The 27023-nt window shown below is 34.9% G+C and overlaps 1 protein-coding gene across 1 annotated transcript in view; it reads right to left on the reverse strand.

Annotated features, from left to right (window-relative positions):
* MED13 (mediator complex subunit 13) overlaps positions 1-27023 on the reverse strand; it is a 103795-nt gene that overhangs the window by 16819 nt on the left and 59953 nt on the right. The window contains exons 10-20 of the mRNA XM_074223558.1: positions 20379-20595; positions 19058-19130; positions 16233-16354; positions 12560-12650; positions 12239-12453; positions 11771-11967; positions 9919-10835; positions 5095-5262; positions 4648-4871; positions 1788-1977; positions 245-707 (exon numbers count right to left, since the gene is read on the reverse strand). Coding sequence (XP_074079659.1) covers positions 245-707; positions 1788-1977; positions 4648-4871; positions 5095-5262; positions 9919-10835; positions 11771-11967; positions 12239-12453; positions 12560-12650; positions 16233-16354; positions 19058-19130; positions 20379-20595 — 2877 coding nt within the window. The remainder of the gene's footprint in view (positions 1-244; positions 708-1787; positions 1978-4647; positions 4872-5094; positions 5263-9918; positions 10836-11770; positions 11968-12238; positions 12454-12559; positions 12651-16232; positions 16355-19057; positions 19131-20378; positions 20596-27023) is intronic.

Here is a 27023-nt window from a genome sequence, read left to right on the forward strand (position 1 = left end):
ATTTCATTGAAAAACTGGTTAAAACTACATACACAGTGATCTCATTCCAAGTATATGGTTAACTCTGATCCAAAGGATTAGAACTCGGTTCCTTTTTCAAAAAAAAATTAAGGAAATACCCAAATCTGTCAAGTTTAAGCTTTGTGTATATAAAAATTACAGGCTAAATTTTCATTAAAATTAAATTACTAAGAGAAAAGCAAAACCAAATTCTAATTTATTCCAAACATATGAATATTTTTACCTTTCAGACACTTCTGGATGTGACTGAGTTGGACCAGAGGATGATTCTGTAGAAACCCCAACAGTCTGGAGAGTTGGGGGCTGTTGCCCCCCTAACTGGGTACTCTGAACAGTGGCTGGTTGTGTAGACATAGATCCAGCAGCAGCATTGTTCATATTTCCAAAAGGTGGAAAAGAAGTCTGTTTATTGGCTGACATTCCACTGCTTATATTGGTGGAGGAGGAGGATGAGGATGAAGTTGTAGTCAAAGTAGAATTAGTTGTGGCAACTGCAGAAGACACAGAGCTACCTGAAGTCATGGTCATAGTGCTGCTAGTTGTGGTTGCTGGGGTGGTAGATGGAGTGTTTGAATTCCCAGGATTTGTCGGTTGAGGTGGTGTAGTGAGAGACTGACTTGTGGGGATAATCAAATTTGGCTGGGAAAGTAAAGAACTATCCAATGGCTGGGAAGCAAGGTAAGGACCTAAAGGCAATAGAGCACATGACACATTTAATTTTTAATTTTCATTAATCGGTTTGGTCTTCCACTTAATATGTTAACAAGAAAATTCTAATTAATCTTTTTTGTAGTATTAAGTATCTATACCATCCAAGATAACAATTGATAATATTTACATAATAAAAAGAAATATGACACTGTAGTTAAAAAAGTGAAGGTGTAAACTGGCATTTATTATGTAAATGATCAATCAAGTAAAAAAAATTCTATTTCCAAGAAAAAGAAACTTTCCATTTTTTTTGAGGGCTATCAAATTAAAAGGTTAAGCCTATGTTGTATAAACATCACCACAATAAAGTAATTTACTACTAAACCACAACTCAACCCCTCTGATATAATTCATAAGTGATAAAATAACGAACTTCCCTTTTTAACATTTCTCATCAAGTAGTTTTTCTGTTGTTTTCTTGAGGCAGCTGGGAGGCAAAGTAGACAGTGCACTGAATAAGAGTCAGGAAGACCTAAGTTCAAATTCTGGGTCTATGTTAGTTGTCTGATCTTAGGTTCAATGGTTTCTAAGGACCTTTCAGCTCTAAATCTATGATTTGATAAACCAAACATTAGGAGATATATGCTATGAGATATATGCTATGTGATACATGGAAATTTCCAGCAAATTTCCAGCAACAATGCAAAGGTTTTCTATATAATAAAATGATTTACTCTAAGGCTAGTAAAGGTCATTCATAAATTTCATAAATCAAAGCATCTTTAATGAAGTTCTTTCAGAGTTTCACTTCCAAACTTGGATATTTGTCAAGTAAACATGCTGCCTTTAAAAAATTCATTTTATGTTTATGCATTCTATAGTAAAATAGAAATGTACTTTGACTATTCTTGGAGTGAACACTGAACTGTACGATGGCGTACAAGCTCAAGTTTCTTATTTTAATCCATTCATAAAGTTACTAACCTTGAGGTATAAAATATCCTTCATGTTTTTCAGGCCCAACAATCAAAGAATTCATTTCACATATTTGAAAAGTTTGTAATTCCCAAAAAATTCCCTTTCCACCATCCCCTGCAGAAATATAAATTCAGTACCCAGGTCGTATCTGCAGACTTGTGCATATAGCTTGAGTTTAGAAAATGCTTCGTTGTTGCCATCAGCTGCCTGAGAAAACCATTCAGTTACCAATTTTTCTGAAAGTTTCTTTGAAGCAGTAGGTCCAACTCTCATGATCCCATCGGCCAATAATCGTGAAATGGGTCTATGCTGTCCTAATCGACAGGACTACACAAAGAGAACAACAAAACTAGTGAATTTATCACAGTAAATACAACAGATACATGTTTTTTGAAAGCATCTGTTCAAAATAAGGAAAAATTGTGCCTTTTAAAAAGACTTTTGTACCACAATTAGCAATAAATTATATGCTATTAGAAGTTTAGCTTAGGAATTTTAGATATCCTCATAGGTCTCTCACACAAAATTAAAATATCACACATTACTGATTAAAATGAAATAGCAAGGAACTAATTAGAGCAACATACTAGCTGTTCAGTCATTTCATTTATATTTGACTCTTCATGTCATTTGAGGTTTTCTTGACAAAGATACTGCCATTTCCTTCTTTAGCTAATTTGACAGATGAAAAAGCTAAGGCAAACAGGTTTAATGACTGGCCTAGAATCATACAGCCAAGAAAATATCTCAAGGCAGATTCCAAGCCCAGCAGTCTCTCCACTGTGCCAACTAGGAGTCCTGAAATATTTTTTACTTGATAATTTAAAAAAATTGTAAAGTATAGAAATAGATGAGCAACAAAAAAATTTTAGACATTTAAAATGAGCATATAAGATACAATGTGATATAAAGCAGATAAAAAGATTGACTCTGATGCTAATAAGACTAGTATTTTTAAGTCCACTGTCTGATAAACATTAGTTGTATGACAATAGACAAATCATTTAACTTCCCAGTACTTTAGGCAAGCAAAACTAAATAGTGCAAGAGCTGTTGATCCATATGAAGGGAAGAAAGTTTCAACACAGACGAAATCACAGATATCGGCCCCCCATCCTCCAAATTATTTTAAAATCCCCAAAACGTGTTTCAAGAACAAAAATCTATTCTGAAATAAATGAATCTTACTATCTTTGCATAGTTGTCATTATGTGTACATATCTGAAACCTGTGATCAGTTGGAAGATGTTACTTAAGTTCTTCTTTTTTTTAAAATTCCCTAGGGGAGGTTAAGTGGCACAGTGGATACAGCACTGGCCCTGGAGTCAGGAATACCTGAGGTTCAATCAAATCCGGCCTCAGACACTTAATAATTACCTAGCTGTGTGGCCTTGGGCAAGCCACTTAACCCCATTGCCTTGCAAAACAAACAAACAAACAAGAAAACCCCTAAAAAATAAAATTCCCTATATACTATGGTAAATAAAAATATACTACAATGAGAAAGTACAACCCTCATATAAGAATTCTCCCCCCACCTTAAGTTCATCCACACAAGTTGAAAAGATGCATACTTGAAATAACCAGCAAAGAGGTGAGGAAAAACACAAAGAATTCTAATTTCAGGATTGTAACATACTCTTATTAAACAAATTAGACAGTGATAGCCACAGAGCAAGCCAGGACCAGAATCAAAAGGATAATTTTACATAATACTTTCTCATATGCCCTCATCACCCCTTTCCCAAATATAAACATAAAGTCTATTTATCAGTTATAAAATAATATGCTACTCTTCATATACAATATATATGATAAGATATTATGATAGCAGGTCATATTAAACCTATTCTACTCTACCCTGAATGTTCTATGAAATGTGAAATATCTGGAGGTGAGCTGCTTGAGTTTATGGGTGCAATGGATCGATTTTTCTTTCAATTTCACATTATCTCTATTATGAACAAGGTGGAATGGAATAGTGGATGGAAAAATGACCTGGGAGTTAGAAGATCAGGTTACAAGTCCTTCTGCCTTTCATATAACCCAGAATTTTGAATTTAGATAAATTACTTAATCTGAAAATACCATGCCAATTCTCTAACACTATAAATTATGAATGAGTTGCCATTGGGCATTAGTAGAACAATACCATATTGATAATTTCACAATCCCAGACCAAAACAACAACCAAGTACAAAAAGTACTGTGAAAGATGTTAGGGACATAAAGATAAATGAAAACCAGTCCTTGACTTCAAGGAATTTCTATCATGGGGCACAACATTTACATAGATTAGTCAAATATAAAAAGGACTGAAAGAAAGAATAATAAAAAAGCAAAGTCTTTCTCAAAACATGAAAACTGAATTTGACCTTAAAATGCTGTTAAGCAGAAGGAACCAGAATGTTACTTCTAGGTTAACAGCAGGAAGGCCAGTTTGGTTGGAATGTATAGGGTGTGAAAACAATGCCAGGCACCATGATAATGAGTGTTGAAATGATTTGAGGGTGAAACAAGTTCTTTCCTTCAAAGAGTGTACAATCTTTTAAATGGAGAGAATTTTTGAATATATAAGATGCTATAAATGAAATGAATACAAAGAATACATACAAAACACAGTTTAAGGAGGAAGGGGACTAGCAGAAGTGGGGAAGGAAGCATGGGAGGAAAGGACATTCACTGAGCCAAATATTAAAGGTAATCAGGAACTGCAAGATGCAAAGATAAAATGAGAGTTCATTCTAAACACTGAGGACAGCTACAACAAAGGTATGAGGGTGAAAATGTAGTATCATATGCAGAAAATGGCAAAGAGGCTAGCAAGAGTAGATCACAGAGTATATTGAGGCCCATGTGAGAAACTGAACACCTGGCCACTTTGGCATCAATGGCACATTTTAATTGAGCCTCCTGCTGCCTGGTACATTAAGTTAGATAGAAGAGGAAAAGTATAAGATACTTTAAAATTCCATACCTCTCATTTTGAACACATACCTCATATATTGCAGTAAGATCTCTAAAAAAGGTTTTTGCTCCATTCAGAAGGGCTTCATTCTCTGGACATAGTACAACATATGCTATATCTCTTTGAGATCCATAGGGTTCTAGCATTAGCCTCTCCCAATAAGGCAAGGCAAATGGAGAGAGCACCAGAAAATCATAATCATATCCCAACAAAAATGTGGGAATTGGCAGTGGTTCTGGGGACTCATCAGTTCCTTTAAAAAAGAAAAATGCATTAAGAAAATAGAAGAAATTGACTCCTTACTTCTTAGATTAGTATGAAGCTGTGTACAAAACTGAAAATTAAGAAATGTTTACTTACTTGGGGTCACTAAAGATTTTTTAAAAAATAATTAACAATTCAAGTAAAGGCACTCACAAAAGATCACAGTTATTTAACGACTCTTAGCCAATAATAATTCCAAACATGTTATTTACCATATGAGCCTCGGCCAGCCATTTTATGAAACTGTTGCCAAGTAAGAGGACCTTGGACTCCCCAAGATCTCACTGTTCGTTTTTTCTGAATGGCATCTTGAAGTACTGGCTGAAGGGACAGGAGCATTCGAAGGATGTCCTGTGAACACTGCATGCTTACATCTACAGCTATAAGAAAGATAGTATATAGTATAAATAAAACATCAAGTTGTTAAATACAGCAGAATCATTCACTACCATGAATATTTAAATTCCTAGTTATAGAGAGCCTGTTTCTATACAAAATTATCTGGAAAAATTTAGACAGAGAAGTCTTCTAGGGTCCTGTTACAAAAAAGCAATTTCTATAATTCTGATATTTGATAAAACTGAACTTGACATGTTACTAAAAAAAACAACTTCATAATTATTAATCAGACACATTAAATTGCTCATTAGAATTTCAAACCAACAGTTCCAGTGAAAAAATGTTTGCATGACAAATACAGACATTAATCTGGATTTTGGAATTCTCTTGCAATGTAATTTTTCTTCATTATCATCATAAAAAAGTTAACTCTAGAAACTCTGATAGTGTTTGATACTTCATAGACCTGTTCAAAGTACTACCATTCAAGTCAAATTTTTATTCAATTAACGAGTGTTCTTTGATTATCCAAGCTTCTGTTTCTTATTCTTTTTTTGTGATTTGTCCGTTGGTATTTCATTACTTTGATCACATGCATTAAGAGGGGAAGGTTGCTAATGTGGAATCAGGAGAGGCATGGTCTTAAATAACACCTCTCAAAACTATGTAATTATGGGAAAATCACAACTATTAAATCCCTCTGAGTCTCAGTTTCCCCATCTACAAAAGGTACTGTTTTTAACATCTACTTTCCCATAGGCTCAAATGAGAATGTGTACTTTGTAAATTCTAAAGAGTTTTATGTCAACTATTAAGAAAGGTCAATTTTGCTCAGTTCCTTTCCTCTCTTGCCCAAGTTTTCAGAAAAAAACTCTTAGAAACGATAGGGAAGAATAAAATAAATAATCATTAGCTACAATGAGGTTATAGAATGCAAATTTCCATCATCACTGCCTTACTATTTCAGTTCCCCACCTCCATACCATAAAATCAGTCCTTCCCCTTGCACTCTTCTCCCCTAGTAACTCAGTTGCCTTCCAATGTTGGCATGATGTTACCTTCATACAAACATTTTAGTTTTCATTTCCTCTCATTCAAAGGATAGCATTTATATTCCAACTTAAATCCATTAAATAGCAAAATATTTCACTGCCTATTTGTGTTTCTAAGTCAATGCTTTACAATAAGATCCTAAAATAATGATTTTTGGCTATTTGACCCATAAAATATTTTCTCATCTCAGTGAATTCCAATAAAGGTGGGAGGAAGTGGGGCCCAGAACTGTGATTTCTTTGGTGCAGGCAATTACTAGCAAGGAAATTTCCTTTATCAATAAAGATCAATTCTCTGGAATTTATGGTTTTAGAGAGTTGCCTAGAACACTGAGAGTATGACTGATGGTCCAGGTCACAAAGCTGGCCATGTGCCAGGGGCCTCCAGGAGGTCATTTTGTCTTTTTTTTTTTAGGTTTTTTTTGCAAGGCAAATGGGGTTAAGTGGCTTGCCCAAGGCCACACAGCTAGGTAATTATTAAGTGTCTGAGACCGGATTTGAATCCAGGTACTCCTGACTCCAAGGCTGGTGCTTTATCCACTACGCCACCTAGCCGCCCCATGTCATTTTGTCTTTATGGCAAGTTAACACCACTATTCCAAATGAGATTACAAATGCAAATTATTACAATTAATATGTATAACTTCATAACAATTTAAAAAGAACAATTAAAAAGCAAAGTCTTGGAAATCAATGAATTATCAAAACCAAAATAATTCAAGACAAAATAATTCAAGGTCTACATTTTGAAATTTCTTTTTTCTTGTAAATGCTACTTTTTTTTTTTTAGATTTTTGAAGGCAATAGGGTTAAGTGGGTTGCCCAAGGCCACACGGCTAGGTAATTATTAAGTGTCTGAGGTCGGATTTGAACCCAGGTACTCCTGACTCCAAGGCCAGTGCTCTATCCACTGCGCCACCTAGCCGCCCCACTAAATACTAGTTCTTAATTACAAGTGATTACTGAGACATATATTAACAGTAAACTATTGCTCAAATAAAAAATGCTTTCTCCAATGTCACTGATATCTTAATTGTCAGATCTAACTTCTCCCCTCACCCTAAACTCTTACCCTTATTGATCTGAGGATATTCTCTCCACACTGGTTAATGATGACACAACTTTTCTGTTGTATTCTCTCCACACTGGTTAATGATGACACAACTTTTCTGTTGGTTCTCCTCCTGACTGTCTTGATTGATCCTCCTTAGTCTCTTTTACAGGATGTTCATACATAACATGATCCCTATTTGTTGATATACCCAAAAGATCTGTCCTGGGATCCCATTTCCGTTCAGTTACCTCATGAGTTTTCATGATTATTTTCCTTCTCAGAGTCATTTGCTGGCAAGGCTTCAAATCACACCTACTAACTTGGGGGTGAGTCACAAGGCTCAATCATGTGCATATGCACACACCCACCCACCCCTAATCCAAAGGCTCTCTCTCCCCAATTTCACTTTGTGATCTCATCAATATGTATTTCATTATCATTTCTATGCTGATAATTCTCAAATCTAATTTTATTGCCCTAATCTCTCCAATCTCAAATCTTTTAGACATGTCAAACTAAATGTTTAGGAAGCATCTTAAATTCAACATATCCAAAACAGAAGTTATTACCTTTCCCCCCCAAATCCTCCTCCAATCATACTTTAACACTAGAGAGGGCAATACTCTTCTCCCTGTTCCCCAGACTGGGGGTCCTAGTGTCACCTTTTACTCCTCACTGTCTCTCACCATCAATCTCAATTCTGGGGGTCCTAGTGTCACCTTTTACTCCTCACTGTCTCTCACCATCAATCTCAATTCTGGGGGTCCTAGTGTCACCTTTTACTCCTCACTGTCCCTCACCATCAATCTCAATTCTATTTGCTATCAAAATCTGTGAATTTCACCTTTGCAGCATCTTTCAAATGCATTTCACTCCCCCTGACACTGTCTCAACTCTGGTATTTCATCACCTTACACCTGGATTACTACAATAACCTGCTGGTGGGTCTGCCTTCTTCAAGTCACTTCCTTCTCTAATTTATCTTTCATTTAGCCACCAAAGTGATTTTCCCTAAAAAACAGGTTGAATGGTGTTATTCTCATGCTCAAAATTTATCACCAGTCATTTCTATGATTTCTAAGCTATTCTTCCCTCTCTGTCTTTCCAGTTTTCTTATATCATATACCCTACCACATATTCTCCAATCCAGTGACACAGTGTCCTGGCTGTTATGCAAACAAGAAACTTACCTCTCAGTTCCAATTATTTTTTCTAGTTGTCTGCCATGCCTAAAATGTCCTTCCTCATATCTACTTACTTCCTGTCTGTTCCTTCAAGTCCCAGTTAGCATTCCATCTTCCACAGGACGTCTTTCAATCCTCTGAATTCTAATGCCTGTCCTCCATTAATTATTTAGCAAATATTATCTATATACAGTTTGCCGATACATATTTGTTTCTTAGATTGTAATCTCCTGGAGGACAGGGAGACTGTCTTTTTCATGTTTTTGTATCTCCAGTGCTTAGTACAGCATGTGGTACATGGCTGGTGCTTAATAAATGCTTAATAATGGATTGAAAGTCTCTTTCCTGAGTTTCAAGAGCTCAACTTCAAAAACTGCTTATTGGACATTACATATTTAAAACAGAGCTCATCCTAGCCTCCAAATCTACCAATTTGAATATCTCTATTTCTTTTTTTTTAGGGTTTTTTTTTTTTGTAAGGCAAATGGGGTTAAGTGGCTTGCCTAAGGCCACACAGCTAGGTAATTATTAAGTGTCTGAGACCGGATTTGAACCCAGGTACTCCTGACTCCAGGGCCGGTGCTTTATCCACTACGCCACCTAGCCGCCCCTTGAATATCTCTATTTCTACAGAAAGGATCATATTCTTCTTGTAAACAGAGGTCTAAACAGGAAATCATCCTAGGCCAAGTGTACCAGTTTAGGGACAAAATTATTTCTTGCATGCCTTTGTGAAAATTTGTAATGCCCAGTCAGATGGATTGACTGCTAATAAAAAACACAGAATCACATTATTTAAGAAGTGGGACCTCAGTGTTTATTTAGTGCAATTCACATACAAATGGAATCCTCATTATAACATACCCAATATGTGGTCATCCAGTCTATGCCTGGAGACTTTCAAGGAAGAGGAAACCTACCACCTCTTAAAGCAGTCCATTCCAGGCTGGAGCAGGCACTCACCATTAGAAGTGTTCCCTAATATGTTGCTGAAATTGGCCTAATTGTAACTTCTACCAATTGTTTCCACTTCTGCCCCCAGGGTCAAAGAGAACAAGTTTAATCCTTTCCCTATCAAAAAGCCTTTCAAATATCTGAAAGCAGTTATAACCTGGCCTAGTCATCTCTTCTTCAAATTAAACATACTCAATTCCTTCTTCATATGACAAAGAACTCAAGGCCCTGGAACTATCTTGTACCAAATAATAAATGCCAATTTGAGTGTCCCTGAGAATATTAAAGTAGTACACACCATAATTTACCATCTAGAGAGATGTGCTGGAGCTATAAAAAAACTTCTACATTTCTTAGTGAATAAATACTGATAACAATAAACAGATATATGGAAGGGAAAAGATTAAAACAAAACAAAAAAATCCAACCAAAATAGTAAGTTAGCATTCTTACCATTTCTTTTGGCCCAGGGATGCAAACATGTGGTTTTCACAAGGGTTTCATCAACTTTTCCTCCTGACATATTATCCATGAACTGACGTCCATGTTCTAATGCAAGATAGCAGTCATTGCAACAATCCCGTTCTTCAACACGTACCGAGCTGCTATTTACACCAATTTTGGGAAGAGGATCTTGGTCTGCTGCTCCAAATGGTGAAAATAAATTAGTGCACTGATCTTGTAGCAATAATATTAACTCATCAGGCAATTTTTCAGGTTCTTTCAGTCCTCCATTGACATGTTCAACAGAGGTAGCCCTGAGAGCTTCAAAACGTTTTTCTGCTTCTTTACCACATTCAGTGTTACGTCCTATGATATCTAGTTCATCTTCAAGAAACAATCCAGAGCTATTTCCAAATTTTCTGTTCATGACAGCACTGAAGCCACAGGTACACCTATACTGTGCTTCCTGTGTTGGATCTGGAATGTAAACTCCAACATCAGCACCTTTGATGTTCATATTGCAGACACAGATACAGCAACTGTCAAAATTACAGTCTTTGAATAAATTCATTACTGACTCTGAAAGAATGAGGTTTACATAAAGACTATGTGCTTCAGGGATGGATGGAACAGTTGCAGGCTCAACAGAATTTAGGGGTCTACATGTGGATGGGGTGGAAGCTGGTGAATACAAGTCTGAATTCTCATATTTTACTGAGCCTTGAGCACTGGCAGGCCCACCAGCTCCACGAGGTGTACGAGGTGTCCTTGGTGTTCGTGGAGTTGGAAATCTAGGGGTGGAAGGAGAAGGAAGAATTCCTGCTCCACTATTACTAGGAGGTGCACTGCTTGGGGGCATCCCAAAAGGAGTATGAGTTTGAGGAGTATAGGCAGGGCCATATTCTTGATCCATAGCACTTCCATCACTATAACATTCCCCAGATGAGCAGTTCATAAGGAAATATGCCAAAGAGAAAAAAGAGAGAAATGAAATTAGAATTTCAAAAGATTTCATAATTATTTGAAAAATAAAATTTGACAATAAGTATGATTAATTTTTTTTTAATCTAGAACAGTCTATACAGTTATAAAAATTGTTGACCACATTTGTTTGGGAAGAATGGTTAATATTTCAGTCTCACACAAAATATTTGGAAAGGATTGGGCAAAATAATTGAAGCATATAACACAGTTGTGATGTAATGAGTATTATTCATAATCTAGGTCCCTCATTTTATTTTATTTTAGGTTTTTTTAAGGCAAATGGGGTTAAGTGGCTTGCCCAAGGCCACACAGCTAGGTAATTATTAAGTGTCTGAGACCGGATTTGAACCCAGGTACTCCTGACTCTAAGCCCAGTGCTTTATCCACTACACCACCTAGCTGCCCCTAGGTCCCTCATTTTAAATAAGATGATACAGGAGAAAGAGATTAAGTAACTCACCCAAAGTCAAAGTTAATAAGTATCTAATTTAGATCTGAACTCAAGAATTGCACCATCTAATTGTCTCACATACAACCAGATTCAAAACAATCACAAATGTCTCAAATATAATAGGACTATATATAATTCAAGAAGCAAGAATGTCCACTAATTAAAAAAAATCCTCAAACTATGAGAAGATTCTCATTCCCAATTAAAGAAATGAGGCAGTGAATCAAAATACACCATTATATGCTAAGAAAGATGTTTTGGAGAAAATGAATTCTTGATATCATACTATTTACCCATAAGTTTTTTCAATGTTTTAATATATCAGAAATTAAAATTTGAAAAAGGAGTTGAGTCTTTTTAAAAAAACCCATAAACAAAATATTTCTCAAAACTCAGTTTTATATAACACATGAATATATAGCATACCCCTCTTTGATGAAAGGCATGGTAGGCCCTGGAGGAAGCAACTCTAATTTTCCAACAGTCCAACTTTGCCGATAAATACACTCTTCTGGAAGCTTAATAGGAGGCAAACACTGGCTGGGGAGTGTTTTCAGAGGTGCAAACATGGAACATCCCACCAGAGCTTGACAATTTTCCAGTTTATAGACATATGAAAAATCCTATAAGACAAAAATTCAAACTTAAAATTCAAAATGCCTTAATGTTCTTACTTCCAAGAGGAAGTTAAGTACTCAGTAAATTTAAAAAAATAATTTTAAGTTTTTTAAATTAATTTTTTTAAAATCCCAATCATTTTCTAGCAAAAGAAATTCTACCATTAGAATTCTACCAACAATAAATTTGGGAGGGAGAAAAAAATCAATGTCAAAAGATAGCAGTTTTAACTAGGAGACCATAAGCATTTATGAACATTTTTCTTTACAAATTTACCTTAATTTCAGAAGGTTTGGGACTGCAGAATCCCTCATCCACCTCAATTTTGAATTGAGCTCCAATACTGGAACTATTTCCATCTAGGATAGTTCCTCCAGGCGTAATATCCATACTACCATATTCCTTGTTGTTCATATTCATTGGGGAAAATCCCATAATATGCTGTTCCAATGATGGCGGTGTTGGATACATCTTATGAAGATCTGCAGTGCCTAGCAGAAACACACATGTTGATACAGTAAGAGAATGTTTAAATTTAAGTTGTTCAGTTGAGATTTCATGTATTTAAAAATAAAACAAATTAGTTAGGAAACTTACTTATGCATGATAATGGATCCAAATTTCCTGCTTTTGACTCCTTGCAATTAGATTTTTCATCTGAACCATTCAGTGTTTTTTTAGAGCCAGGCTATTATAAACACATGAAAGAAATTTACAAAAGTTTTATTCAGTGCAACTTCAGGTCAGTTATAATTCAAACTGAATTCCTGTTCAACAGAACATTTTTTTTATTTGTTAAACATTTACTAAGCACCTAACAAGGACAGTCTATGAGATGACAAGAAATGAAGATATAAGTTCCTGTTTTTCATGTAGCTTAAAAGTTCAAATGGATGAGACTGACACAATTATAAATAACTATAATACACTATAAAATTACATGGCCAGTGAAATAAGAGTTACAAAGCAAAAAGACTATTTTTATGAGGTATAAAGAAGGCTTTTATCAGAGGAAGTAATAAAGAACCCATCACAGGAGATGGAATGAATTAGCAATATAATCTAGTTTGAGCATTGAGCACTTGAAGAAGAAAAATTCAGTCTTGAAAGATAGGGTGGTAAGAAAGTAGGAAAGTCTTGAATGACAGGCAGAGGAATCTGCACTTAGTATGCAATATGGAGCCATATAATCAGTGAAATAAGAGTGACTATTTGTAGGCCACATGTAACAAGAGTATGGTGTGAAGAAAGATCTATCAAGAAGTTGTTTCCAGCAAAATACAATCTCTAAATAACAAAAGGATAAAGAATATGAACATTTTAAAAGTGAAAACCACACAATCACATTAAAACATACCACAAGTCAGAGAAATGGGAATTACCTTCTACATTGGAACTGAGAAAGATGATAAAGAGTGAAGGACTCTAAGTCAACAAGGACAAGAATATATACTGCTGATGAAGCGGGGAAAGAGTTCAATTGGTCTCAATCAATTTCAATTTAGAATTATCTAAGAAAAGTCATTAAACATTTTAGTCCACTCATTCTACATATGAACATACACCTTAAGGAATATGCCTTCAGAGACAGAAACAGAAGTTTAATATAAACACTAATATTCACAGCTGGAACCATTTCATAAAGGGCCCAGATCATCTGTGTTCACTTCTCTCTTAATCAGCAGCATTCTTATCCTGGAGAATGAGTCCTTGTCTCTAATTGGTAAGGTTCTAGATGGCATCACTATTTCATGAGGTGTACAGACCAACTATGCTTATTTCTTTCTTTCCTGGGTTCTACTCCTGATCTTGCACAAATTTACTGTTTTAAGACAATCCTTTTATACCTTCTTAATTAACTCACTATTGTCTTCACCATACTATAATAAAGGAATTCTTAATCTATTTTGTCTTACGAGCCCCATTCTCAAAAATAATGTTTTTAAATGTATAAAATAAATATATAAGATAAAGGAAAAACATCTTATTGAAAGTTATTCAAAAATTTTTTTTAAAAAAAATTTCATTAATGCCAGGTAAAGAATCCCTGATTCTAGTATAACAAAGTAACATGCACTTTAATTTCCCAAGCTATCTTTTTTGCAATTTCTTTTGTTTATGCCAATGTCTTTATTTCATTTATTTTCCAGAGATAACAGACTAAGGCAGTATAACTGAAGAATGGTTTGAAAATTTTTAAACACAATAAAACTTTATTTAAAAAATTAAAAACATTCTTAGCTTGCAGGATATAGAAAAACAGGAACAAGCAAGATTTGATGGACTTTGGTTTGGGAATCTAAACTTTAAAGCTGTATTTTGAAATAGCTGTTTAGAATTAAATGCTGAACTTCCCATCCTCCTTTTGAAGATATTAGGGAGTAGGGGAGTAGAGAGATGGCTAGGAAACTACAGATATGGAAATATATGCAACTTCAGACTTGGGTGATATATATATATATATATATATATATTTTTTTTTTCTTTGTATAAAGAATACTTGTGGGGGAGGGAAAGATACATTAAGAAATATGTATTTAGAAACAAAAACAATTAAAACAGACTTAAATCCTAATTTTTGCCTATTCACAACAAAATTTTCTAGATTGATGATGATCATGATATTCATCCTTCATTCTTGAAGACCATGACACATCAGGGAAATGATACCATGCCAAGCACATGAATAGGATTTAAGTGAGGAGGGTGCTATGCTAAAAGTCCAGTCTCACTTTTTCCTCCAGTCATCTGAATCCAGAGGCCAGATATAAATCAGGTTGACTGGAGATGGCCTGGATCTGAGGCAATCAGGATTGAGTGAGTTGCCCAAGATCATGTAAGTATCAATTGACTGAGGCTGGATTTGGACACCCATCTTCCTGACTCCAAGGCCAGTGCTCTATCCACTGTGTTACCTAGCTGCCCTTATACTATGGTAAGTCAACCTTCAAAGGAAGAGTGATTCAGTTTTGCAATGCATTTTACAAATATTTTATCCTCATTGACAACTCTGAGAAATATTATTAGTCCCATTCCTTTTTAACAGATAAGGAGAAAGATGAGTCATTTGCTCTGGGCCACACACATTAAGCCTGAGGTCATATTTGAATTAATATTTTCATAACTCCCGGCCTCATCAATTGTGCCACCTAGCAAGCTTGCCTCAATATAGCTTTGATAGTTTGGTACAACTGAAAAAGCACTGACTTTGTAAAAGAAGTAATGTTTCAAATACTGCCTCTCTTATTTACTACCTACCTGTGTACTTTGTGGAGACAAATTATTTTAATTTTTCCTGGACATTTTTCCTCTTCTACAGGAATCTCAGAGACCAGATGATCCAACTCATTTCTCAGAGGGAAAACTGGTCTCTGAAATTCCTTCCAGTTCTAAAGACATGAAACTTTGTTTATACATCATAAATCATTTCTGCAACTACAACTCCCTCACCGCCCCCCCAAATTGAGGATTCCCTTCTAAAAGGCAATGTAGCCAAAAATACTAGTTACAGAAACTGCAGATGACAATGTATACAACCTTCTGCCCTATGTAGCATTCTTTTTAAAGATTTTTAAGATGTGGGAATCAACAGAAGACAAAAGTCTTTTAATAGACATTGCTGTTCATACAAAATTTCCTTCTTCAATATCTGTAACATATCCAAATTAATTCAAAAGTACTCTTACCACACAGCACAATTGTTTTTATGTTAAGAACACTGTATGAAACAGGTTAAATATTAAAATTGAATTGAATAGTATGATTCTTACTTATAAAATTCAGTGTTCCATCTTCCAGCACCTTCTAACTGATTAACTCATATGACTGGTTACCTATCTTGGGACTACTATTTCAGGAAAGCCCCAGCCACCATGCTTCCTTTCCCTATGGAATTTTCAACCTTCTTGACCCATAGCTATTAGAACCCCACTGCCCCTTTCCCACCTGACAGTTCTGAAACCAAGAACAAATCAAATACCTGGATACAGCATGTCAATCTACTCCTCAAATGACTCTTTAATATTTCTTTAATTTTCAGGGTGTCCTTCTGTGGCCACCACTCCCCAGGTATGCAGAAACCCTAAGTTGCTTTTACATTTATATCCTACAGCTTACACAATACTTGACATATAATAAGTCCTTAAAAAGTCTCATACTTTCAAATAATCCAATCTACTAAAAATCTTTTTTGAAGAAATACAAATTTCATGTAAATTATTGACAAGTCCAGAATAAACAACAGACCAAAATGACAGAGTAACACACTCACTGTTAGTTCATCTTCATCAGAATTGAAGAGATTGTCAAGGTCAGTATAAGAGACAGCTAGATCAGAATCATAAATGAGGCTTGTTGATGGAGGACGGGCATGACCACCAGGACGTTGTGCATCTACAAAATATGAGAAAAAAATTAAATAATCAATACCATAACTTGCTTCTTAAATCAGTTAGAGGAAGCTTCCAACTTACAAAAGAGGTAGTGGATCCTAAATTACTTTTTGAAACCTAAATATCCAGGGTTGGGTATTATATCTAAGCTTTTGTGGAACTTAGTCATTTATTGTGATTTTTTTTTTGATAGAAGTAATTTATAGGAAATAAGCAAAGCACAAATACAAAGAAGGAGGAAAAAGCTTCCTGAAATAAAAGAGTAAAAAGTCAGGTTTAAAAAAAAAAAAAAGGAAAACAGGGGCAGCTAGGTGGCACAGTAGATAGAGCACCAGCCCTGAAGTCAGGAGTGCCTGAGTTCAAATCCTACCTCAGTCAATAATTACCTAGCTGTGTGACCTTGGGCAAGCCACTTAACCCTGCTTGCCTTGCAAAAACCTAAAAAAAAAACCTAAAAAAACCTCAAAAACTAAAGAAAAGGAAAACATTATAGTATCAAAGTTTCAACTTCACACACAACAGAGGAGCTCTTCCTACAAACCCTTGACAGATGGTATGTCAATCTTTGCTTAAAACTCTTTTAGGAACAGGAATTATACTAGGTCATAAAATAGCCCATCCAAATTCTAGACAGTCTTAAATGTTAGAGTACTATCCCCCCCATAATTAGTTTAAACCTTCTTTTTCCCTAATTAATTTTCATTGCTGGCTATTAATTGTAAAAATGAATGTTGGTCTAAATAATCTCCAGTTTCCTTTTTGTCTCTAAATACTATGATTCTAGGTCTCACTTATCTCCTCCCTATCAAATTGCCTCATTATCACATATGTTCCAAATATTTTTCATATAACATTTCACATTACTCAGGCCACCACTCTTTAGACAAAAATCCAAAATGCTGGTAGAATAGAACAACTAAGGATAGTGGATGAACTGCTAAACTTGGAATCAAGAGATAGGCTCAATTCTTACCTTATATTAGCTAGTAAGACCATGGGGAAGTTTAAGCTCTGTAAGCCTCAGCTTCCTCATCTGTAAAAGGGGACTAATAGCTGCAGTCCTAAACCTAAATTGGTACTTAGTCGATAAGAATACGGCTCAGGAGAAGATGTCTAAAATGCACTTGCAAGAACTATATAAATACAAATGGCAGATGTTTTTGTTTTAAAATGGATGTTGATATACATGAGAAAGATTGTCTAGAAAACGATGAAGTAGACAGCAGGGTAGTATGGTTCAGTAATCCCCAAAATGTAGAAGAAAAATGGCAGCACATCTTAGGTAGCAAACATACTAGACCAAGACATTTTGGATAATGGCCAGAGACCAAAAGTAAACAGGGCAGTTGGTCTTAGCCACTAAGTATTCACAAGTTTTTAAATTAGTAACATTAAATAAGATCTAACTTTTCTAATTTTAATAATAGTTACCAAAATCCAAGTTTAAAACATTTGAAAAAGTTCACTTGCTCATACCTTCACTCACAACATATAAACAGAAATCTGAAAATAATATCCAGTAAAGTTTGGGTTGTAAAAAAAATCAGAGACATAATAAATACATTCAAAGTCTGGACATCTCAAAGATTAATACCATTTTTTCTTCTAATTTATAAGATTCTGAGTGTAATACACTTCATTCAAGTTCCTAGAGAAAATTCCTGATCTGTTGGCAAATTGAATTAAAACTCTTCTTTTTAAGATGCAACTCATAGGACAGCTTCACCTTTCAGAAAAGAACAAAATTCCCAGAGTCACTTTCTGACTGTTATGCGGCCTTCAAGGAGTCACTGATATGACAACCAAGAGGATTAGGCTCTGTTCTCTCTTCAAAGAGCTGTTCATTTACATCATATTCCTTAAATAGGGGACCTAAAGATAAGCTATGCAACTCTAAATGTTCTTAAACCAAGCTTTCTAATATTATTATTTAGGTTCAAATTCCTATCCAGTATTAGGAACACTTTCATTTTCCAATTGAGATCACCTTTCTCTTCTCATCTCCTCTCATTAGTAGCTTCACTTACACACTGAGCCTAAATATAATGGGGATTCCTTGGCAAATAGATATCTATTCCCTTTCTCCTACTATGCTAATCACTAACACATTAAAACACTTTATCTAACAAGCAACCTTCTGATACATGTAAAGAAATAAAAACTTTACCTTAAACAAATCAAGTGAATGTATGAGTGAAGGTAGTCTGATTTACTTAGGGTTTTTTTGGAAGAGAAGTTGTAATTTCATTAGCATAGAAATTCCCTTCACCAAAACAGTTCAGCATCTATTCTACAACTCAAGAGTCCAAGAAAGTTTTCTTTCTGAGAGGTTAATTGACTTGTCCAGGGTCACATAGTAAGTATATGTCAGGGGGGGACTCAGATTTGGCAAGCCGTCAGCCTGACTCTTTAGTCTCTTGATTTACTGAGTTCTGGGAGAAGGAAAAAAAAGACTTTAAAGATTTCTTATTTTTTTATTCTCATAAATGGTTACAGATGAATAAATTCTGATGTTTCTAATATGAAACTCTATAATCTCAAATTTCTCCCAGTTATATAAAGATCTTAGTAATTCATGTATTTGAATTTATGTTTTAATTTAGAAAGTTTTTAATTATTAATTTTGCAAAAATGAATGAGATTTTCAGATTACTATTGCCAAAATGAAAATGAAAAAGGCTAAATTCTAAATTGTCATTTTTACCTTGCTTGACAGAGGGACTAAATATTGACATAGCATCTTCTTCATGTGTTACATTAGATGTTGCATCTTCTGCCTGTAAATGAGAATGAGGAAGCATTTACTGCTTTCATTTTAAAAAGTCCATATTTCATTCAATACATTCATTATAAGAAACATTAATTTTTCCAGAAATAATAACATTATTTAATGATTACTATTACTGCAGGAAAATACTAATAAGGAAATGTTTGGGGCTACAGATATATATCTATCTCTATATGTATATAGAGATAGATATATAGATATAAAATTAAAAGTATAGTTTAATAAGCTTGAGCCCCAAAACAGACTTTAGAAATAAATTAGCTTTTTGATATTGTTGTTGATATGTTGGTAGCACAGATGCTACATGTATTCTTTCTTTTCACAACTGCATTACATGAAACATAAACAATTTCTGGAGTGCTTACTATAAAATATTTTGGTTTAGAATAATAATTTAGATACGAGTAGTTCCACTGGATTATTTTATACAAAACGAGACAGACGCAGTTGTTACTTGATTTACTCAATGTCACATAACAGATTAGTACCAGAATCAGACCTAAAACTTGGTTCTCCTGAGTTGTTCTTTCTGTTATGTTATGTTGTCTCTCTTCTCTGACATGTTTCATGCAGCAAGCATTCAAATATTTATTTTTTTATCTTTTCTTTCCTTGTGGCACAGTTACTAAATTTGAAAATTGGGTTGCAAGCCAAATTCTATTAAACAGCAATTCTATCCTCTATCAGTACAATAAACTGGTTATGCTTAGCATAGCTTTGGTTCTGAACATTTTATTTCATTCTAATTCTCTGAATCTCCAGTATTATTAATCAGAATAAAGAAAGGGTGATAGTGACTGGATTCATCATTAAGAACTCAATATTTAACCTTGAACTTAGCCTTGTATTTTTCTCCATTCATTTACTAAATTATAGACAGTGCAACTGAGGGTGAGAGGGACAGGCCTGATCATCTCAAAACACCTTATTTTCAGTCATGAAGCTAGCTTAGCATTATCAGGAATATGTTTTTGAGGGATAAAGAGGGAAAGATTTCTTCATCCATAACCTTTTAAAGCATCTTAAAAACCGCTATATTTCCAACAGTGGCTAACATTTAAAATATAACCAAACACTCGATTTTTAGTAAAATCTTTGCAAGAAGAGAATTGCTTTGAATTTTTTTAAAAGTATGTAAAGTATATATTTAAAGTATAAAAAGAAGAAAGGAAAAAAGTTGACTAGAATACTTTATATTCCTCCATCACTTTTTCAGAACACTACTTTTTCTACTCACCTTATGTTTTTTCCCAGGTTCTCTATCATTGTTTTGCCTATCTTTTTTATTATCAGGAAAAAGAAATTCCACATCTCCATCAACAAATGCATATGGATCAATTTCAGGTTCTTGTTCCATATCAGATACTACTGCTGAAAGATACTGATTTTTACTCTGATACTGCTGCACCAGTTCATCAGAAACCTTTAAAGGTTTTTTACATTGCACCATTAACCTAGACAAAATAAAGATAAAATTAGAAAATTTTGTTTTTCTATATCAATGTATTTTTTCCTTCCCTTCCCCTCCACCTCAAAAACAAAATAAAAACAAAACTGGAATCATTCAATTTAAAAACTGGAAGGAGACTCAATACCAACCTTGTCTTGGAGATAAGGAAACTGAAGCCTAGTGGACTTAACCAAGATTTTATGGTTAATTATTAATAGAAGCTAGGAATGGAACATAGATATAGTTTAAGTTTTTTCCATTAAAAATAAAAGAACATTTCCTGAAAGACTGCCTTTATTCCCCAAATTTCTCAGCATTTAAACACTACACAATGTATTTTGAGTTAGGTTCTTTTCTTAAAGTGTCCCCAGCACTTATTCTACCTTAGTAACAGAATCAGAATGGGCTAATTTTATAGTCTTAAACAGAATAATGGCCATAATTTGTCATTAATTATCATTAAAAACAATATCAATTCATTATTATTTCATCTAAAGTGTACCTTCTAATTCTCTTAGGTGTTTTGGGGTGGGATGGGGGGAGAAGAGATATTTAAGTACTCCATTTTGCTCTTAGATTGAGACCAACAGCTTTAAAATTCAATTAGCTGTATTGTACAGATTAACATGAGAACTCTTGGGACAAATTTGATTGATTCTTACAGAACTTGGAAAGAATTTTAAGTTCCCTAGTGTAGGAAATCCCAAATGGGGGAACTCCCTCCAGTAAACCTTTTGGCAATTTAGTAGATAAATACAAGGGAATTCCCTGAGGCACAAAGAAGCAAAGAGTCAGAGACAAAATTTGAATCTAAATTTTCCTGGATTTGTCTATAATTCTATCTACAATTCCAAGTACTTCCACACAAAAAATACTTGGGTAATATCAAACAATTATTTCTATAGCCAGAGACCTCAAATTCTTCTTATTTTGGGGTGAATACCATTAATGAGCATTACATTTGCCATCACACAAGTGGAAGTTGCTATCTTTGCTACTGCTGCCATTTCCCCCCCCTTCCTTTAGTACCGAGGGTAATTGTTTTAAGTAAAATTCATTTTATATAATTGATAAAGTAGAGGTCAGATTTATTTTAAAAACTATACTATACTGTGAATTGTTATAATTTGGTGTTTTACACCACACCAACTGGTGAAATGCAGTACTGAAACTCTGCTTCCTTAGTGTGTCAAAAGGAGTAAAAATCTGTTAAAAGTATGAATAATCTCTAATCTCCCACTGTGCCTGATACAGTGTTTAATAATATTAAGTGATTAACATTTGTTGAAATGAATATAGGAGAAATTCTTAGAGGAAAGGATGGAAGTCTGAAAGGGAGATTTCAGCTAAAGAAATGATTAAAGAAAAAGATAAAAGAAATCTATAAAAGAATTAGTACTATTATACTTAAGTATTATAATACTAAAGTACATGCCACAGAATTAGGCTACTAGCTTAAACCTCATTGTCAATGAAAAACTTTCAATTCAGATTATCAGATAAGTCAAAGGAAAAATAGGGTTTGTAATTCAGCCAACATTGTCAGAATTATATATAGCAGAAAAATTAAAAAGTATCTTAATCTCAGAGACATTATTAAACATTTATGCCTCACATGTTTAGACACACATTAGCACTTCAAATTTTGACAATTATTATTAGCTCTATTTCACTGCTAAGGAAAAGTTGAAGTGATCTGTGGCAGGTCACATGGGCTAGTCAGTGGCAGAGTCAGGACTACATCCTCAAATACAATTATGTATTTGCAAGTGACTAATCACATACACAAGAGTATGATTATATAGTATGTAAGCAATGTAGGAAGTGTAACCTTTCCTATATATTGCAGAATCTTAGTTTATTATAGAACAAATGCATTAAAACTTTTTCTTTGCAATTAGGTAACCAAGATGAAATTGCTTACCATCTTGGGAAGGGAAAAGGGAAGAGAGGGAGGGAGAGAATTTGGAACTCAAAATTTTTAAAAATGGATTATTAAAACCTTTTTATCTGTAATTGGAGGAAAAGTAAAAAAAAAACCCCTTTTCTCTAGCCTGTTAGACTGTAATTTCTGGAGGAAATAAAATAATTTTATGCTATTTACATAAATAACATACTTAGGGAACTTCACAGTTAGACTTAAGGGGGGAAAACACTAGATTTCCTGAAAAGACTGCTTTTTGGCCATTTTATTCAAAAGTGAAAAGAAATACGATTCTTATAGGTGCAGGGACATGCAAAGAATTTAAATATATTACATGAAATATCACTCTTGTCAAGTCATAAAACACAACTTAAATTTATATTAAAGCATACATAAATACATAAAATACTATTTATATGTGTTGCAACTAAGGAAACAATTATATTAAACTATATAGTAATACATAAAGATATAAAAACCAAAAATTTTCTATTTTCAGGGGGCACTTAAAAAAGACAGTTAAAATTTAGCAAATTCCCAAATTTAGTATCCAAATAACTCAAATTTTCACTGACTGCTGTTATATTAATAGCAAGAATTTTATCTCACTTTTCCTCATAATTCTGGATGGTGGGTATTATTATCGCAATTTTTTTTTTTAAAACAAGAAAGCAAGACAGAAGTCAAGACATTTGTTCAGGATATCACAATTGCTAAGTTCCTGAGGTGGTCTGGACTCAGGTAATCCTAACACCAGAATCCAGTGCTTTATTTTCTGTACTACCTATCTGCTTCTAGGTAAATCTCAGCTACAGATATTATCTAGGGTGACTTGGGGCTTCACTCTAATCATTCAACAAGCAGAAGCACCAGACACTGGGTATAAATACACATACAAAATATACAGAACATACCAAGTATGGGCAATTAGGGAAGGAGGGCATAGGTAATTCAAAGGGAGGAGTGGAAATCAGGAAAGATTTCTTTCAAGTGGTGATGCTTACGGTATTTCCTAAAGGAAGACATATTTTATGATGCAGAGGTTTAAGTGACATTCCCAAGGTTAATACAGCCAGACTATTAAACATCAATAGTAGGAGTCAGATTCAGTTCATACTGGCTTCAAGAATAGCTCTTGGGGTGGCAAGGTGGCGCAGTGGATAGAGCACCAGCACAAGAGTCAGGAGTACCTGAGTTCAAATGCGGCCTCAGACACATAGTAGTCACCTAGCTACATGGCCTTGGGCAAGCCACTTAACCCCATTGCCTTGCAACCCCCCCCCCCCCCCAAAAAAGAATAGCTGCTTTTCATCCAGCTGGTTTACAGCCTTCCTGAAATTTGAAGATTGAAAGCGAACATAATGCATCAGGATCAGCCTAAGTAAAGTACAATTTTAACTATATTTGTTCAAGATAAACCATCATTTTTGTTTTTAAACATGGAACTGTTCATTTCTTTCATAACAAAATGTAAGACTGAAATTTTAAAATAATAAACACAGTTTCATTAGATTTAAACTCATTCTAACCCACTAAGATATTTTTGGATTCTGATTCTGTTGTTTAATATGCTGGCTTTCATATCCACCTTCTTATCAGGAAATATGATTAAAAAAAGACCATGCTTTCAAGTTAATAAATATATTTTTCCTCCATTATATGGATAAGAAAAATATTAAGTCTTTTTCATGATCTTTTATTCATTCTTCCACACTGCCACTCATGTAAGTTATCAGACCTTTATTTTATATATGTATATCTTGCATTAGGAGACAATTTAATCAATACTCTATTTAAAAGTGTGCAGAGACATTCTGAATTTCTTTACATTTTATTCTGAAATGAATTCCCTATATCAAGCTATTCTATTAATTTATATAGCCATCTATATTTAAGATCTTAATAGTTTTAATTCAATTAAAGTAAATAAGAAAGATCTTACTGCTACAAAGTAAAATTTCTCTATTCTCTCTAGTCCACCTACCTTTCTGATCTCTTTGAATCTTTACCCAAAACACATTCAATAACTGTACTTGAAACTCTAGCTCCATCCTATCCTCTCCACAAGGCTCTTAAAACTCATGGAAATTGATGAGATTTAGTACTATATCTCTGCAAATTCTTCCCAGACTGACCCAGTCCTGGTCTCTCTCTCTCCTAAAAGCTAGTCCTTCTGTCATCAACCACTTATTGAAACTGGATGTCTCACAGGTATCTCAAACTCAACATGTCCTTATACAGAATTTATTATTACCTATTTCTCCACAAACACACCCCACTTTCAAACTTCCCTATTACTGTTAAGAGTATACCATCCTTCCAATCAGGCAAAGTAATAATATTCTGTCATTCTCAGCTCCTCACAATCACTTTTAATTCCTCTAAGGCATCTTTTACAGAAGTCCTCTTCTTTCCATTCATCATCCCCTCTTTATCACCTCTTGTCTAGACTACTGCAAAACCCTTCTATAACTGGACTTGCCTTGAATCTTTTCCCTCAACTCCAACCCATCTTCCAAAAAACTTAAGGAAGAAGAGTCTCCAGACAGTTCTGTGAGTCATTTAGTGACCTAGATGAGGACCCCCCAAAAAGAGACAGAGATAGGAAAGAGGAGAGAATAAAGAGGGAGTAAAGTCCCAAAATCCTAGGGGGAAAAAAGAGCAACAAGGAGAAAAAGTACTCAATAGAAATAGAAAGAAGATTGAGGATAAAGGGTTTTGAAGGCTGGTGCCATCTTCTTAGTAGTACCTTGCAGAGGAGACAAATTCATTAAACTGAATTCCAGCATAGCTATGCTCTAACCAGTGTTCATCTTATAAACACTACAATTTCAAGAAGATATGTTAAATTATATCAACTATGAAATATAAGACCTGGAGACCAATCCATCTGAACAAGACATTTACTAAGTGTGCAAAACATTTTATAGTTATTAATGTGTGCAAAACACAGAGTTAAGTGCTAAAGCTAAGAAAAAACACAAGGGATCTGACATTGTATTTGAAAGGAAGTGTTTTTTTTTTCCTGGAGGCAATCAGGGTTATAAGTGACTTGCCCATGGTCACAAAGCTGTAAAAGTCTGAGGTCAAATTTGAACTCATGATTCCAGGGCCAGTTCACTAGGCACTGTGCTACTTAATTGCCTCTTTATAAGAGAGTAGAGGACGAGTAATACAAAACACGTAAGTAGACAAATATTTACAGAATAATTTGATGAGAGAACAATAAAGGAACTCAGGTTAAGGATGTGTCTTATAAGATGAGCCTTAATGGAAGCCAGAAATTCTAATAGCATGAGAAAACATTCTGCAGATAAGAGAGTCAGATGTCAAAGCATTTATAAAGGGGAGAAAGAATTTTGAATCTGGGGAGAACAAATAATTGTTTCCCTAAGACAATACATAAAGGGAAATGATATGAATTAAAAACTGGAAAAGGGAATTAGAGACTAGTTTTAAAAGTTCCAAGTGTTGGGGACTTCTGGCCAAGATGGCGGAGAGAAGACAGGCACAGTTCTAAAGTCTCCTGATCTTTGCCCATCTATCATATGAAACAAACCTCTTAACAGAAATCCGACCCACAAAATTCAAAAAGAAAAGCCAGGAGAAAGAACATCTACCTCAGGATTTGTCTCCCTCAGCGGCATTGGATGAATTCTGGTGGGTGAGTCTGGGTGCAGAAGGTGGATCAGCCCCTGATCAGCCAGATAAGAGGCTGAATTGGAACGGGCTGGATCAAAGGTGGGGCTAGAAGGCGGGGGCTTGAGTCAACTAGGTAGCAGAGGCGTGCTGATGCTCTGCAGCTTGCCAACAGGGCTGGGGGGAGAGCTCCAGTGCAGGATACCTGTGGACACACCATCCCTGGGCTCCTCTGGTCTGAGGAACTCTGAGTCCACCTCCATTGTGGCTGAGGCCTCTTCCTGGAACAAACAATTGCAGACTACTTCTGCTTCTGGCACAGGTGTGTGAGTAGAAGAACCAGCCCAGCTGACAATAGAGATAGGAATGAACTAAGGCTAGACTAAAGCCCACCATTGACTGAAAGCTAAAGGATTCATTAGCTCCAAGCCTGCCATTCAAGCTAAGGGAGAAGGCCTCAATCAAGGTCACAGACACTCCAGAGAAGCAACCAGCACCTCCTACTGGTCAGCCCGAGAAATTGCACTCACTCAGTGAGTAAAGCCTCTATTGATCCCAAGAGCCCGTGAACCAGCCCCTCCCCAACTCAAGGTCTTAGTAAAATGAAGAAGGGTCAGCAGAAAGGCGGATCCATTGAAAAAATTCTTAGAAGGGAAAGACCTTAATTCAGAGAGACCTAGAACCTCTGGGGGAAATGCGACTTGGTCTTCAGCACAGAAAGACTTCCTTGAAGAAATAAGGAAGGAGTTTAAAAATCAACTGGAAAATTTGGGAGAGACAATTAATACCTTGCAACAAGAAAACAAATCCTTAAAAAATACAATTGGACAAATACAAAATGAGAATAATTCTCTCAGATCCTCAATTGG

The sequence above is a fragment of the Macrotis lagotis genome, chromosome 2 (genome assembly GCF_037893015.1).
Source record: "Macrotis lagotis isolate mMagLag1 chromosome 2, bilby.v1.9.chrom.fasta, whole genome shotgun sequence".
Lineage (NCBI taxonomy): Eukaryota > Metazoa > Chordata > Mammalia > Peramelemorphia > Peramelidae > Macrotis > Macrotis lagotis.